This window comes from Lithobates pipiens, unplaced genomic scaffold, assembly GCF_037356315.1.
Source record: "Lithobates pipiens isolate NorthernLeopardFrog02 unplaced genomic scaffold, aLitPip1_a1.2 Scaffold_10, whole genome shotgun sequence".
NCBI lineage: Eukaryota > Metazoa > Chordata > Amphibia > Anura > Ranidae > Lithobates > Lithobates pipiens.
The window spans coordinates 6545489-6561219 of NW_027507686.1; the positions used below are offsets into that span (position 1 = coordinate 6545489).

The 15731-nt window shown below is 44.8% G+C and overlaps 1 protein-coding gene across 3 annotated transcripts in view; it reads right to left on the reverse strand.

The window, feature by feature from the left end:
- The window catches only part of PLCG2 (phospholipase C gamma 2), a 232807-nt gene continuing 217076 nt past the window's right edge, over nucleotides 1-15731 (reverse strand). For all 3 annotated transcript variants that reach the window (XM_077451313.1, XM_077451297.1, XM_077451305.1), the window contains one exon: nucleotides 1-609. In XM_077451313.1, the coding sequence (XP_077307439.1) occupies nucleotides 567-609 (43 nt within the window). In that variant the 3' untranslated portion in view covers nucleotides 1-566. The remainder of the gene's footprint in view (nucleotides 610-15731) is intronic.

The window sequence follows — 15731 nt, forward strand, 5'->3', positions numbered from 1 at the left end:
TTATGAACTTACAGTAATATTTTATCAACCTTTTACATAACACAGTTCAAGTATCTCTTGTCGCCACTAATGTACCACCAACGTTCCGACTCGTCCAATCCGTGGCTTGAGTTAATATTACAAACTATCTTTCTTGGAGAGTTGCATTTTCCGGGGATTTTTTGCAAAAAATAGCGTTCGGTCTTTTTTTTTTTGGTAGGGTAGAGAACTTGGATCTCCATGTCGACAAACAAAAACAACATAGAAAACAAGATTATAAAGTTAATATCTTGTTGGACCACACAAAAAAAAAAAAAACGAGACGAAAAAAACTTCATTGAACTTCAAAACCACCTCGAGGGTCTCTCCATCTCCATTAGCAAAAAAATAAAAAATAAAATGGCAGCAAGGAGTTCAAGTGTTGCAGACAACGCTCCAGTGACAGTTCACAGTGGATTCTTCCATGGATTGTTGAAGGTTGTCCAAGTTTCGATAAAGTTTCTTTGCTTCAAAAGTTTTCCACTTGTTCGTAATCTTGATGTTCCAGGATTTGGAAGAGGACCGCCCCCCTCACCAGCATCGACCGGCTATGAGTAAAATCTGCTGTTACTTACGCGTTTCTCCGCTAGCCTTAAAAAAAAAAAAAAGGAAAGAACACAAACAATTAGCACCATAATAAAGGCAGCTTTAGCGAACTCACTGATAAAGTCTACCTGGATGCATTGACTTTCATCAAGACTGGGAACTTAATGAAAAGTACATTCTAGGTCCTAGTAGATGATTGGCTCAGCAATGTCAAGCTGCTGCTAACAAAGCAAACAGAATATTGGCATTAAAAAGGGGATCAACTCCAGAGATAAAAGGATAATTCTCCCATCTACAAGACTCTGGTCCGGCCGCACCTGGAGTATACTGTCCAGTTCTGGGTACCAGTCCTCAGGAAGGATGTACTGGAAATGGAGCGACTACAAAGAAGGGCAACAAAGCTAATAAAGGGTCTGGAGGATATTAGATATGAGGAAAGGTTGTGAGCTCTGAACTTATTCTCTCTGGAGAAGAGACGCCTGAGAGGGGATATGATTTCATTATATAAATACCGGACTGGTGACCCCACAATATATAAATACCAGACTGGTGACCCCACAATATATAAATACCGGACTGGTGACCCCACAATATACAAATACCGGACTGGTGACCCCACAATATATAAATACCGGACTGGTGACCCCACAATATATAAATACCAGACTGGTGACCCCACAATATATAAATACCAGACTGGTGGCCCCACAATATATAAATACCAGACTGGTGACCCCGCAATATATAAATACCGGACTGGTGATCCCACAATATATAAATACCAGACTGGTGACCCCACAATATATAAATACCGGACTGGTGACCCCATAATATATAAATACCAGACTGGTGACCCCGCAATATATAAATACCGGACTGGTGACCCCACAATATATAAATACCAGACTGGTGACCCCACAATATATAAATACCGGACTGGTGACCCCACAATATATAAATACCAGACTGGTGACCCCACAATATATAAATACCGGACTGGTGACCCCACAATATATAAATACCGGACTGGTGACCCCACAATATATAAATACCGGACTGGTGGCCCCACAATATATAAATACCGGACTGGTGGCCCCACAATATATAAATACCGGACTGGTGACCCCACAATATATAAATACCGGACTGGTGACCCCATAATATATAAATACCGGACTGCTGACCCCACAATATATAAATACCGTAACGGGTGACCCCACAATAGAGAGAAAACTTTTTCCCGGAAGGGAGTTTAACAAGAAACGTGGCCACTCATTAAAATTAGAAGAAAAGAGGTTTAACCTTAAACTACGTAGAGGGAGTTTTTTTAGAGCGGCAAGGATGTGGAATTCCCTTCCACAGGCGGTGGTCTCAGCGGGGGGGCATCGATAGTTTAAAAAAACTATTAGATAAGCACCTGAATGACCACAACATACAGGGTTATACAATTTAATACTGACATATAATCACACACACAGGTTGGGCTTGATGGACTTGTGTCTTTTTTTTCTGGGGCACTGTTAAGGTTGCCACCTTTTCTTCAAGTCAACCCAGAACACTTTTTTATAGTATAAACTATACATATATTTTGCTACTAAATAACATTTCTAATCATATGAAGTTAATTACAAGAGTCCCCCTTTACATCAGAGTCCACAGAGTTCCCCATTCACATCTGAACTTGCAGAGTTCCCTTACACTGTAAGGGGGGACTCTGCAGACTCTGATGTAAGGCAGAACTCTGGGGACTCTGACATATGGGATGCTCTGGGAACCCTGATTTAAGGGGGAACACTGAGAACTCTGATGTACGGAGAGGACTCTGATGCAAGGGGGAACACTGTGGCCTCTGGTGTAAAGGGGAACTCTGATGTAAGGGGTGCTCTGAGAACCCTGATTTACCTTGGTGTACTCAGAGGCAGGAGAGAGAAGGGGGAAGACTTTACTGATAGACAGGGATGGATGGTGAGCTCACACACCTCTTGGCAGTCAGCACCTCTCATCCAGATGTATTTAAGGCTGCTGAACTTCAAATTTCCGACCCCTCACTTTCCTTTTCTGAGGCACAGCCCTGGGGATTGGAGTGTGGGCAGACAGAGAGAGGTAGGGGCGGGAGGAAGAGGTGCAGATCGAGCCCTCTCTCCTCTCCTGTCTGCATGTGTTTGGGGGGGAGGGGGGTTGTTAGTGTTGGCTTTGGGCAGTGTGAAAGAGTGTAACAGACACTGTCAGCTGAGACAACTGCAGCTAAGAACCCTGCTGGGAAGCCATAGTCTAGTCTAAATAATGTGTCCGGCTTTCAGACAGTCTGAAACCTGGACACATGATTCCAAACCCGAACTGTCCAGGTGAATCCTGGACAGGTGGCAACCCTAGGCACTGTGATGGAGGGGGGCTGTGATTGCTAAGGGCACAGTAATGTAAAGGGGTACTGTAATAATAGTCAGTCCCCAGTCTTTATGAGAGAAGGAGTTTTCTCAGCTAAGCACACCCTCCTACCTGCATGCCTGAGCTAAGGGCAAATGGATTCCAGGAAGTAAATGCTACATGAATCATCTGCCCTTACTCAAGATGGCCACGGCTAGAAATGCTAAGGGGGTGTTTTTCAAAGTGATTTCTCAGCAAAATAAAGTGTGGAGACCTGGATGGATGGGGGAGTTTTGCTTTGAGTATTTAAAATGAATTAAATAGCGTTTTCATTTTCTGGTGCTCAGATACAGTGTAGTTCCGCTTTATGTTCCAATCTACAGGTCCGCGATGAGCAATTCTCAGTGCTTAGTGACAAAGAAGTAGAATTTGCAAAATGAAGAGTAACTGTTCTAATCTCACATTTAATTAACTTTCTCCACATTTATTAGAAGGAAGACATATGGTACAGAATGGCAACAAAATACTGGATGGGCATCAGGGGGAAATATCAACTCCTGATGGTAATGGAAGCAATACATCTTAACTGGTTAAGATCCAATCATCATTATTACTAAAAAAAAACAGCAAATACAACTAAAAAATGGAAGAAAGTGGGGGGAATATATAACACGGCAGTAATTATCTTTCGCTTGTGCTTGCTGAGCAAGGTTTCCGTTTTCAGTTTTATTACTCCAAAGCATTCGCTTCAGGAATAATTAGATGTTTGTTTGTCCTTTAGGCAAGTATTATCCACTTTATTTATCACCTCTACATTTTAAAGGCAGACAAGAAAAGTTGCTGTACATGGCAAAGTTGAAGAGTATGTATTGAGCTCAAGTTGTGCCATGTTGAAGAGTATGTATTGCGTTGAAGTTGTTGTACATGACAAAGTTGAAGATTGTGCATTGAGGTTGAAGTTGTTGTACATGACAAAGTTGAAGATTGTGCATTGAGGTTGAAGTTGTTGTACATGGTAAAGTTGAAGAGTATGTATTGAGGTTAAAGTTGTTGTACATGGTAAAGTTGAAGAGTATGTATTGAGGTTAAAGTTGTTGTACATGGTAAAGTTGAAGAGTGTGTATTGAGGTTGAAGTTGTTGCACATGGCAAAGTTGAAGAGTATGTTTCGAGGTTGAAGAGTATGTTTTGAGGTTGAAGTTGTTGTATATGGAAACGTTGAAAAGTATGTATTGTGTTGAAGTTGTTGTACATGGCAAAGTTTAAGAGTATGTATTGCATTGAAGTTGTTGTACATGGCAATGTTGAAGAGTAGGGATGAGCTTCGTGTTCGAGTCGAACGCATGTTCGACTCGAACATCGGTCGTTCGTGCGTTCGCCGAATTCCGAACGTTTGGGCCGTTCGCGGCAAAATTCGTGTGGCCCACAATGCACTGCGATGGCGCAATGCATTGCTGTCTCACGATTGGCCAAGCATGCACTGTGACCCCGCATGCTTGGCCAATCGCAGCGCCAGTAGCGAGGAGAGCAATGGTTGGCCACAGGCATCCTGCCTGTGGCCAATCATAGCTCAGACTGTGTAGTGCACGCCCCACACTATATAAAGCTGCCTTTCAGGCGGCCTCGTGTAGTGTTTGTTAGCATCTGAAGCAGTGGGTGTTCTGTGTACCTTCAACACAGTTACACACCAATCGTTTTTGGCTGATTTACTATTTTGCTCTTGTGTAGTGGTTACTGTCTGTGCCCTGACCGCAGTATACACCACTATATTCACCTCATCTATATAGCTAGTGATCTAGCTTTAATAATAGAGCTTGCAGTCAGTAGTGTTAGTGCGTGCTGTCTGCGTGCTCTGTACCCAGTACATACCACTATATACACCTACATAGCTGTTCTCTATTTGAGCCCGATTGTCATTTGCTGGAGTTATTGGAAGTTGTGTGTGCCTCCAGCACAGCACAGTATACATCTGTATATACCCCTTTAACTCTGCTGTTTTCTGGTTATTGTCTGCGTGCCCTGACCGCAGTATACACCGTGATATTCACCTCACCTATATAGCTAGTGGTCCATCTTTAACAATAGAGCTTGCAGTCAGTAGTGTCACTCAGGAGATAGTGCGTGCTGTGTGCCTGCTCTGTACCCAGTACATACCGCTATTATCCACCTACATAGCTGTTCTCTATTTGGGCCCGATTGACATCTGCTGGAGTTATTGGAAGTTGTGTGTGCTTCCAGCACAGCACAGTATACATCTGTATATACCCCTTTAACTCTGCTGTTCTATAAAAAAGGCATCTGCAGGAGTTAGTGGGTGTTGTGTGCCTCCAGCACAATATAAACTACCCAACTACTGTTTTACCCAACTCCCTTCAGGCCATTACCATGTCTGGAAGGCCAGCAAGGAGAGGCAGACAGGCGCGAGCCGATAAAAGAGGGCAAGCAGGCTCTGTGTCTAGAGACAACAGTGCTGGTCGTGGACGTGGTGCATTGTCATCAGCACGTGGCCATGGGACATGCTTGTCCTTCTTTTCTGCAGCTGGACATGTTGAACCGCAACATGCCAACGACTTGGTAGAGTGGATGACCAAGCCCTCTTCATCCTCCTCATCCTCTCTCACCCAGTCTCAGGGTAGTAGAAAAGCAGCTGCCAACACATCGTCGTCCCTCCTCTCAATGTCATCATCAGTGACCCCTTCCCTAGACCCACCACGTCCTCCTGAGGAGTCTCCTGAACTCTTTGAGCACAGTGTTGGGTACATGCTCCAGGAGGATGCCCAGTGTTTGGTGGGCTCTGATGATGACACTCAGCTAGAGGAAGGCAGTAGCGTGAGCACAGAGAGAGGGGATGCTCAAGAAGGACAGCAATCTGGCAGTCATGTTCCACAAGCTGCAGCATACTGCCAGGTTTGCTACAGCGATGAAGAGGGAGGGGATGATGAGGGCACTGACTCCACGTGGGTGCCTGGAAGGAGGGAGGAGGAGGAGGAGGAGGCACATGTCCAACGAGGCAGGATGCCCTCCGGGGGCCAGCTTAGGGGCAGCACACCGACTGAATCACACCGCAGAGCTCCGCCTGCGCAGAGCGCTTCCTCTGCGCAGAGCGCTTCCTCTGCGCGTTATTCTAAAAGTTCTTTGGTGTGGGCCTTTTTTGAGACGAGTGCATCAGATCGCACCGCTGCTATTTGCAACATATGTCTCAAGCGTATCTCACGTGGCCAAAACATCAGCCGCTTGGGCACCACATGCTTGACCAGACATATGTTGACCTGCCATGCAGCTCGTTGGCAAGCATACCTCAAAGACCCACACCAAAGAACAAAGCGGACCTCTCCTTGCTCCTCATCAGCTGGCATCTCCAACCCCACTAGACCTTCAGTCCTCTCTGAAACCTGCTCTGAGAGGAATGAAGGTGTAGAATTAGGTGTGTCACAGCCAAGTGCTTCCGGGAACTCTGCTAGTGGTACATCCACGTCCGATTATAGCAGACAAATGTCCCTGCCCCAGCAGCTGGACCGGCGGAAGAAATTTACTCCCAGCCATCCACATGCCCAGCGGTTGAATGCTAGCTTGGCTAAATTGCTAGCACTTCAACTGCTGCCTTTTCAGTTGGTAGACTCGGCCCCCTTCCGTGAGTTTGTACAATGTGCGGTTCCTCAGTGGCAGGTCCCCAAACGCCACTTTTTCTCACGGAAGGCGATTCCGGCTCTCTACCGGCATGTGGAAGGCAATGTCCTTGCCTCGCTGGACAGGGCGGTCAGCGGTAAGGTGCATATTACCGCTGACTCATGGTCCAGCAGGCATGGACAGGGACGTTACCTGTCTTTCACGGCCCATTGGGTCACTCTTCTGGCTGCTGGGAAGGATGCAGGACAAGGTGCAGTAGTATTGGAGGTTGTTCCGCCACCACGCCTCCAAAATGCTACTATTGGTTGTGACACACCTCTCTCCTCCACCCCCTCCTCTTCTTCTTCCTCCATGGCCTCTTCCAGTGCTCTGTCCTCAGAACCAGCGGTGCTCCGTAGGCGTTGCAGGGGCTACGCAAGTACGCAGGCAAAACGATGCCATGCCGTGCTTGCGCTGGTTTGTTTGGGGGACAGGAGCCACACTGGGGCGGATGTTTTGTCAGCTCTGCAGGGGCAGGCCGAGAGGTGGTTGACGCCACGCCAGCTTAAGCCAGGAATGGTGGTTTGCGACAATGGCACCAACCTCCTCTCCGCCCTCCGACAGGGACAACTGACCCATGTGCCCTGTGTAGCTCACGTCCTTAACCTGGTGGTGCAGCGGTTCTTGGGCAGGTACCCCGGCTTACAGGATGTCCTGAAACAGGCCAGGAGAGTCTGTGTGCATTTCCGCCGATCATTTAATGCCTGTGCTCGGCTGGCTGAGCTCCAAAAGGAGTTGAACCTGCCCAAGAACCGCCTTATATGTGACATGCCCACCAGATGGAACTCAACATTGGCCATGCTGCAGCGGCTGCACACGCAGCAGAGGGCCATCAATGAGTACCTGTGCGACTACGGCACCAGGACAGGGTCAGGGGAGCTTGGTTTTTTCTCACCACGCCAGTCACCGTTAGAGGAGGCCACAAGGATGGTGAGCAGTGACAGTGCATGCATCAGTGACACTGTACCTCTTGTCCACCTCTTGGAGCATACGCTGCGTGGAATAATGGACAGGGCACTTGAGGCAGAACAGAGGCAGGAAGAGGAGGACTTCCTTGCCTCTCAAGGCCCCCTTTATCCAGACAGTGTTCCTGCTGTGCCACCCATCACACAGGAAGAGGGTGAGGAGGAGGAAGAGGAGGAGGAGGATGATTGTGTCAGCATGGAGGTGGAGGCTGGCACTCAGCATCAGCAGCAGCAGTCTTATAGGGATGATTTACAGTCCCAAGAAACACGTGGACTTGTACGTGGCTGGGAGGAGGTAGCTGCGGATCATGTTGTCCTTAGTGACCCAGAGGACTCCGGACCGAATGCCTCAGCTAACCTACGCTGCATGGCCTCCCTGATCCTGCAAAGCCTGCGGAAGGATCCTCGTATTCTTCGGATCAAGGAGAGGGACCATTACTGGCTGGCCACTCTCCTTGATCCACGGTACAAGGGTAAGGTTGCCGACCTTATCTTGCCATCGCAGAGGGAGCAGAGGATGAGACATCTCCGGGAGGCCTTGCAGAAAGCTCTGTGCAACGCGTTCCCAGAGACTGGGAGGTCACAAACTCCTGGTCCTGGACAACGTGTTGCTGAGGCATCAGTCAGAAGGAGCGGTGGAGAAGGTGGCCATCTGACTGATGCTTTCAGACAATTTTTTAGTCCGCAGCCCCAAGGTATGATTGGTTCCAGCACCCATCGCCAGCGTCTAATTTACATGGTGCAGGAATACCTAGGGGCAAGGTCAGACTTGGACACCTTTCCCACTGAAAATCCTCTGGCTTACTGGGTCTTGAGGATGGATCACTGGCCAGAGCTTGCACAGTATGCAATTGAGCTACTGGCCTGTCCTGCATCCAGCGTTCTTTCGGAACGCACCTTCAGTGCTGCTGGTGGCTTCGTTACCGATCACAGGGTGCGCCTGTCCACCGAATCAGTTGATCGACTGACCTTCATCAAGATGAATCAGTCTTGGATCACCCACAGCTACCAAGCACCTGAAGCTGATGTAACCGAATAATTTTTTTTTGAAATACCACATCCCTTCAAGACTGCCTATGCTGATGCTGAGTGACTGTCCTGTTATGTTGATTGTCTATCCTCTTCCTCCTCCGCTGATATGTTGGAAGAACATTTTTGGTTCTGGGTGATGCCAGCAGCCCAATTTTTCTGCCCCTGTTTAACAGGGGCGTTTAAGTACAATTTTTGATGCAATGCTTTGCAGCAGGGCTAATTCCTTCAAAAAAACTAGAGTATATGGCAGAGGTTGCAGTGTGATGGCACCAGTGCCTAAGGCCCAATTTTTCTGCCCCTGTTTAACAGGGGCGTTTAAGTACAATTTTTGATGCAATGCTTTGCAGCAGGGCTAATTCCTGCAATAAAACTAGAGTATATGGCAGAGGTTGCAGTGTGATGGCACCAGTGCCTAAGGCCCAATTTTTCTGCCCCTGTTTAACAGGGGCGTTTAAGTACAATTTTTGATGCAATGCTTTGCAGCAGGGCTAATTCCTGCAATAAAACTAGAGTATATGGCAGAGGTTGCAGTGTGATGGCACCAGTGCCTAAGGCCCAATTTTTCTGCCCCTGTTTAACAGGGACATGTAATTACAATTCTTGATATAATATTTCACAGGAGGGCCCCTTCCTGTGCCCACCCAGAGTAACTGTGAGGACTTATAGTGTTGTGGCACCAGCACCACAACCACCAAAGGTCAATTTTTCTACCACTGTTCAACAATGGCATGTAATTACAATTCTTGATATAATCGTTCACAGCAGGGCGCTCCAGCGCCCACCAAGAGTCACTTTGAGGGCTTACAATGTTGTTGCAAAACCAACACCTTGTTCCGCCATTTCTGCAGAGCATATAGGGCAGGCCCCTACTTTCAAACATCCAATTTACAAACATCTCCTACTTGCAAACGGAAGGAGACAACAGCAAGTGAGATGAAAAAAGATGGACGACAAAACAAATTATACAGGGGTGATAACCCTCCCCTATGTTTTCCAAAAAGCTTAAAAATATTTTTTTTGACTGGAGCTACACTTTAAAAATGTACCAGTTGAAAATTACAAACAGATTCAACTTAACACAACAAACCTACACAGTCCCTGTCTTGTTTGCACCGCCTGTATACTGCTGTTCTGAGTATATAGGGCCTGGGGGCCACACGCATTTCCTTTTTTTAATATGGGTACAGGGTTCCCCTTAATATGCGTACAAGACCCAAATAGGCTGGTAATGGGCAGGGAGGGCTACCCATGCCATGTTTCTCAATGATTTTCAACCATATTGCAGGAACCAGATATAACATTAAAACCGCAAGCAGTTTTAAATGGTGTTATTTCCGCTTAATGTCATTTTGTGCAGGGACTGTTCTAAACACGGGAAACACGTGGCACTTCACAGGCATACTACAGACACCCACCAGGCACCATATTTAAAGGAATATTTCACTTTTTTTTTTTCACTTTAATCGTCATTAAAATCAGTGCTCCCACCAAAACGGTAGTTTTTAAAACTTTTTTTTGCAGTGACCCATGTCCCCTGAGGCAGGAGGCAGGTCGCCAAACCCTTTTTAGAACACTATCTTGCATATTAGCCGTTAAAATTAGCACTTTCCATTTCGAACGTTCGAGTCCCATAGACTTCAATGGGGTTCTAACGTTCGTACCGAACGCGGGGGTCGTTCGCAAGTTCTGGTGCGAACCGAACCGGGGGGTGTTCGGCTCATCCCTATTGAAGAGTATGTATTGAGGTTGAAGTTGTTGTACATGGAAAAGTTGAAGAGTGTGTATTAAGGTTGAAGTTGTTGCACATGGCAAAGTTGAAGAGTACGTATTGAGGTTGAAGTTGTTGTACATGGAAAAGTTGAAGAGTATGTTTTGAGGTTGAAGTTGTTGTACATGGCAAAGTTGAAGATTATGTTTTGAGGTTGAAGTTGTTGTACATGGCAAAGTTTAAGAGTATGTATTGATCTGAAGTTGTTGTACATGGAAAAGTTGAAGAGTAAGTATTGAGGTTGAAGTTGTTGCACATGGCAAAGTTGAAGATTATGTTTTGAGGTTGAAGTTGTTGTGCATGGCAAAGTTTAAGAGTATGTATTGAGCTGAAGTTGTTGCACATGGCAAAGTTGAAGAGTATGTATTGAGCTGAAGTTGTAGTACATGGCAAAGTTGAAGATTATGTATTGAGGTTGAAGTTGTTGTACATGGAAACATTGAAGAGTATGTATTGTGTTGAAGTTGTAGTACATGGCAAAGTTGAAGAGTGTGTGTTGAGGTTGACGTTGTTGTACATGGCAAAGTTGAAGAGTATGTATTGAGGTTGAAGTTGTTGTACATGGCAAAGTTGAAGAGTATGTTTTGAGGTTGAAGTTGTTGTACATGGCAAAGTTGAAGATTATGTTTTGAGGTTGAAGTTGTTGTACATGGCAAAGTTTAAGAGTATGTATTGATCTGAAGTTGTTGTACATGGAAAAGTTGAAGAGTAAGTATTGAGGTTGAAGTTGTTGCACATGGCAAAGTTGAAGATTATGTTTTGAGGTTGAAGTTGTTGTGCATGGCAAAGTTTAAGAGTATGTATTGAGCTGAAGTTGTTGCACATGGCAAAGTTGAAGAGTATGTATTGAGCTGAAGTTGTAGTACATGGCAAAGTTGAAGATTATGTATTGAGGTTGAAGTTGTTGTACATGGAAACATTGAAGAGTATGTATTGTGTTGAAGTTGTAGTACATGGCAAAGTTGAAGAGTGTGTGTTGAGGTTGACGTTGTTGTACATGGCAAAGTTGAAGAGTATGTATTGAGGTTGAAGTTGTTGTACATGGCAAAGTTGAAGAATATGTATTGTGTTGAAATTGTTGCACATGGCAAAGTTGAAGATTATGTTTTGAGGTTGAAGTTGTTGTACATGGCAAAGTTGAAGATTATGTATTGAGCTGAAGTTGTAGTACATGGCAAAGTTGAAGAGTATGTTTTTAGGTTGAAGTTGTTGTACAAGGCAAAGTTGAAGAGTATGTATTGAGGTTGAAGTTGTTGTACATGGTAAAGTTGAAGAGTATGTATTGTGTTGAAGTTGTTGTACATGGTAATGTTGAAGAGTAAGTATTGAGGTTGAAGTTGTTGCACATGGTAAAGTTGAAGAGTATGTTTTGAGGTTGAAGAGTATGTTTTGATGTTGAAGTTGTTGTACATGGTAAAGTTGAAGAGTATGTTTTGATGTTGAAGTTGTTGTACATGGTAAAGTTGAAGAGTATGTATTAAGGTTGAAATTGTTGCACATGGCAAAGTTGAAGAATATGTTCTGAGTTTGAAGTTGTTGTACATGGCAAAATTAAAGAGTCTGTATGGTCAAATTTGTTTCAGTTTCAGGTAAAGAAGGGTCCAGTTTATGTTTTACTCCCTGTATCCTGTGGAGGATATTTTTCTTTCATTTCTCCAAGATGTAACAGGAGGTGAGAGAAAATCTTTACAAAGTAAAAATAATTCCCATCATAGACAATTGGTACTGGTTCTGGTCACCACTGAAGATCACGCCTCGCCCCCCCCCCCCCCCCCATTCCTGTTCTGGTGACAACTATAACATTTTGGATTTCCCATCACCTTCTGTCTTGGTGGAATAGGCCTCATGTACAAACAGAGACGTTGACGTGGAAGAAAGAAATCAAGTGCCAAATAAATCTGTTCAATGAAGTCACATCCAGTAGAGAAACTATATAACCAACATGTTTCGGGGGGCAATACATCTCCCTTCATCAGAGCTGAGGTTTTAGTTGCTAGGGATCCTGAGATGAACTGTATTGATATAGTCCAAGTGAAACTATTAGGATGGAATTGTGTGTGGCACAATGGCTCTGTTGTAGCATTGTGATGTTGAGGAAGAAGGGTTTCTCGGCTGCCGAAATGCATTGAATATCGTTTCTCTACTGGTTGTGACTTCATTGTTACGTGCTTGATTTCCTCTGTCCACGTAAATATTTAAAGTCAGGTATGTCCTCCTTGTTACATAGTAGGTGAGGTTGAAAAAAGTCCATCAAGTCCAACCTATGTGTGTGATTATGTGTGTGTGTGTATAACAGTTTCCCCACTTTCTGTTTTTTGGGGGCGGCCTAGCTCTATTTTACAAGAACCAATGCCTATCTGTATCCGAAGAAAGCTGAGCAGCAAGTCCGGCAAACCTCTATTTTATTTCAAATAGAGAAGGTGAATCCACCCAGAAGGAACAAAGGAAGCGCCAGAAGCTTGAAAAGTGTTCTAGCTAAAGATGCACAAAAACAAAAAAAATACCTACCTAATAGTCTTGATCACTGTTTACCCAAACTGAAACTTTTCCTTTTTGCTTTACTTTTTTATCATTTACTTTAATGCATGCTAAAACCTGGGACCCTTCCATTTACTTGGGACCCATAAATGGTGGCTGCCCCAAAACCCTTGCTCAGAAAGGTTGGCTGTCTCAGAGAACTGGACTGTAACAAGGGGCCCTTATCTTATATGTCACCTTTCAGTAGAGGATGGACACCTAAGTGGACTGCTGCAGTCAGAAGTGCCCCCCCTACGATAATGGAATGACAGGGCCCAGTCGCTATGGCGACTTTTGCGAACCCTGGTAGATCCAATAGTTTATTTATTTTTTGCAATTTTTTTTCCCATTGTCATTTATTTTATTTTATTTTTTTACAATTTTATTTATTATTATTATCTTTTACATTATTTTTAGGGGTTTTCTTGAAATATCAGACAGAGAAAGGAGATTGCGGGAAAAGCCCTCAATCTCCATCTCTGCAGCCTCAGCTGCACAGAAAGAATGGACATGAAGAGCTTCCCCTTCATTCACATATGGAAGCATAGCAAACACCAGTTATGAATGGACACAGGGGCAATTGGTCCTGATCGCTCACTGTGTCCATTTAAAAAGAAAGATGGGGTAGGTAAATTACATATTTACCGGCCCCTTCCCCGCTATCCATGCTGACACATCAGCAGCTGACAGAAGAGGGAGGGGGGGGGAAGCCGGCTGAGTTGTGGGTGTGGGGGGGGGGGGGGCAGGGAGCACACAGTAAAATGGATAAAAGGGGAGGTGGAATGGCATATAGAGGAACCGATGCCCTCCATTTTCTTCCTGCAGTGGCTGAATACCTGTGGGAGGGAGAGGAGTAGAAGCTGGCTTTCAGCAGCTGCAAGAGGAAAATGGAGGGCATCGGTTCCTCTATATGCCACCCCCGCCGCCCCTCCTATCCAAGTGTACAGTCGCAACCTGCTGTAGTTACACGATTACATTTTTTCTTATGTGGCAAAATGTGCTGTTCTTTGGTGATTTTCTACATCATCTAGTGGTTTAAAGTAAATCCAAAGCCAACATTTTATTTTATTTTTTGCTTGTTTGTTCTTGGATGAATTTGGGTATAATGGAGCCCCTGATGGCATTTTTTTTTTTTTTTTGGCGACACAAAGAAATAAAAAATATAAAAAAAAAAAAAAAACACGGCAGAGGCTAGTCCTCCCTATGCGAAGAAAAAAAAAAAAAAAGGTCAATATCATGCTACTGAGTGACTACAAGTATGATACATCGCTGATCCATAGGTGCAAATACTAGACTGCATCTGTCCCAGAGGTATCATTACACTAGTGTAGCAAAAAGCCTTCTAAATTAACAAATATTTTCCATTGTTGGTCTCAATATTCGTCCCAGAGGTATCACTACACTAGCGTAGCACAGAGCCTTCTATATAAACAAATCGTTTTCATTGTTGGTCTCAATTTTGGTCTCATTTTTGAAAAATTTGCACTTGGCGCTCAAAATTAAAGCAAAACCAGCAATCATGTTCAAGGAACAAAAAGCAGCATAAAATATATAAAATGTATAAACCAGATGAGTTTATCTCGTACCAACTATAATAATGGGATCTGTGGTGAACACAGGTAAAATTCCACATCTTAGCCCTTGTACACACACGGTCGGAGATTCAGACTGAATGTTTCCTATTGGACCGTTTTGTCGCATATTCCGACTGTGTGTGTGGTCTCCATCGGGCTGTTTCCGTCGGAGTATCCGACGGACCAAGTTTTCCAACTTGTTGGTAAAATTTTCCGACAAAATTCTCCGATCGGACATACTCCGATCGTGTGTAGCCTACTCCGACAGACAAAGTGGCACGCATGCTCAGATCAAATTCCTAGACCAAAGCTATTGGCTACTAGCCTGAGCGTAGTCCCGTCCTAACGAAATAACGTCATCACGTTCTGAACGATCGGATTTTCCGACAACTTTGTCCGACCGTGTGTTTGCAACAGTTTCGGACAAAAAATCAGTCGGACGAAAATCCGACGGATTTGGTTGTCGGAATGTCCGACCGTGTGTACAAGGGCTAAAGAACATAAAATCTGTCTAGAATCTGTCCATACATAAAATATTGTTTCCCTCGGCCTGTAATGACCTTGAAAGCCTGAAGAAACGTTGGCCAAGTCTCTCTGCCCAGCCAGGAACTCCCGCTCTTCCTATGGGATTCAAAGTCATTGCCAGTCTAGCCCTGTGGGGTGTTTGGAAGTGCCTTTGGCCGTTTTTTTCTCAGTTGGATACACCTAGTACGGCTCCCAGGAGAACCTTCCAGGAGTGACCTCCATACAATGTCCACACAACCCCATTTGGTACTTCCCAACTCTCAAGGAACAGTTGACTTTACCCCGAGACTCACCTGAACCGCCATATACTCATCACCCTGTCATTGGGAACAAGCCGGTTTCCACCACCTGCAGCCACCAGTCCATCATCTAATGGCTTTGTATCTTTTTCTTGTACTGCTTGGCCGCAGTCACACCTGCGCAACTTTCAGGTGCATTTTCTTTTTTTGTGCGTTTGTCCCGGAACAGCATAGGGCAGACGATTTGCTTGAATGGTCTACCCTACACATTACAAGCGTGTCAAACTAGCTACTGCCCCTTTTTTTTTTTTCAACAGTGAGCCAAGGGCGTTTTGGGATGTGCATTTTGGCATGTTTTTCGCACATTTGAAGTGGCATTAAGAAATAATGGCACCACGACCAGATGTATGGTTTGATGAGATTTGTGCGCATTTCCGAAAACGTGGCTAAAAACACATGTTCTCAATAACCTCAGTTGTGAATGTGTTCCATCCTTGCTTTCTTTAATCTAGCTTTCC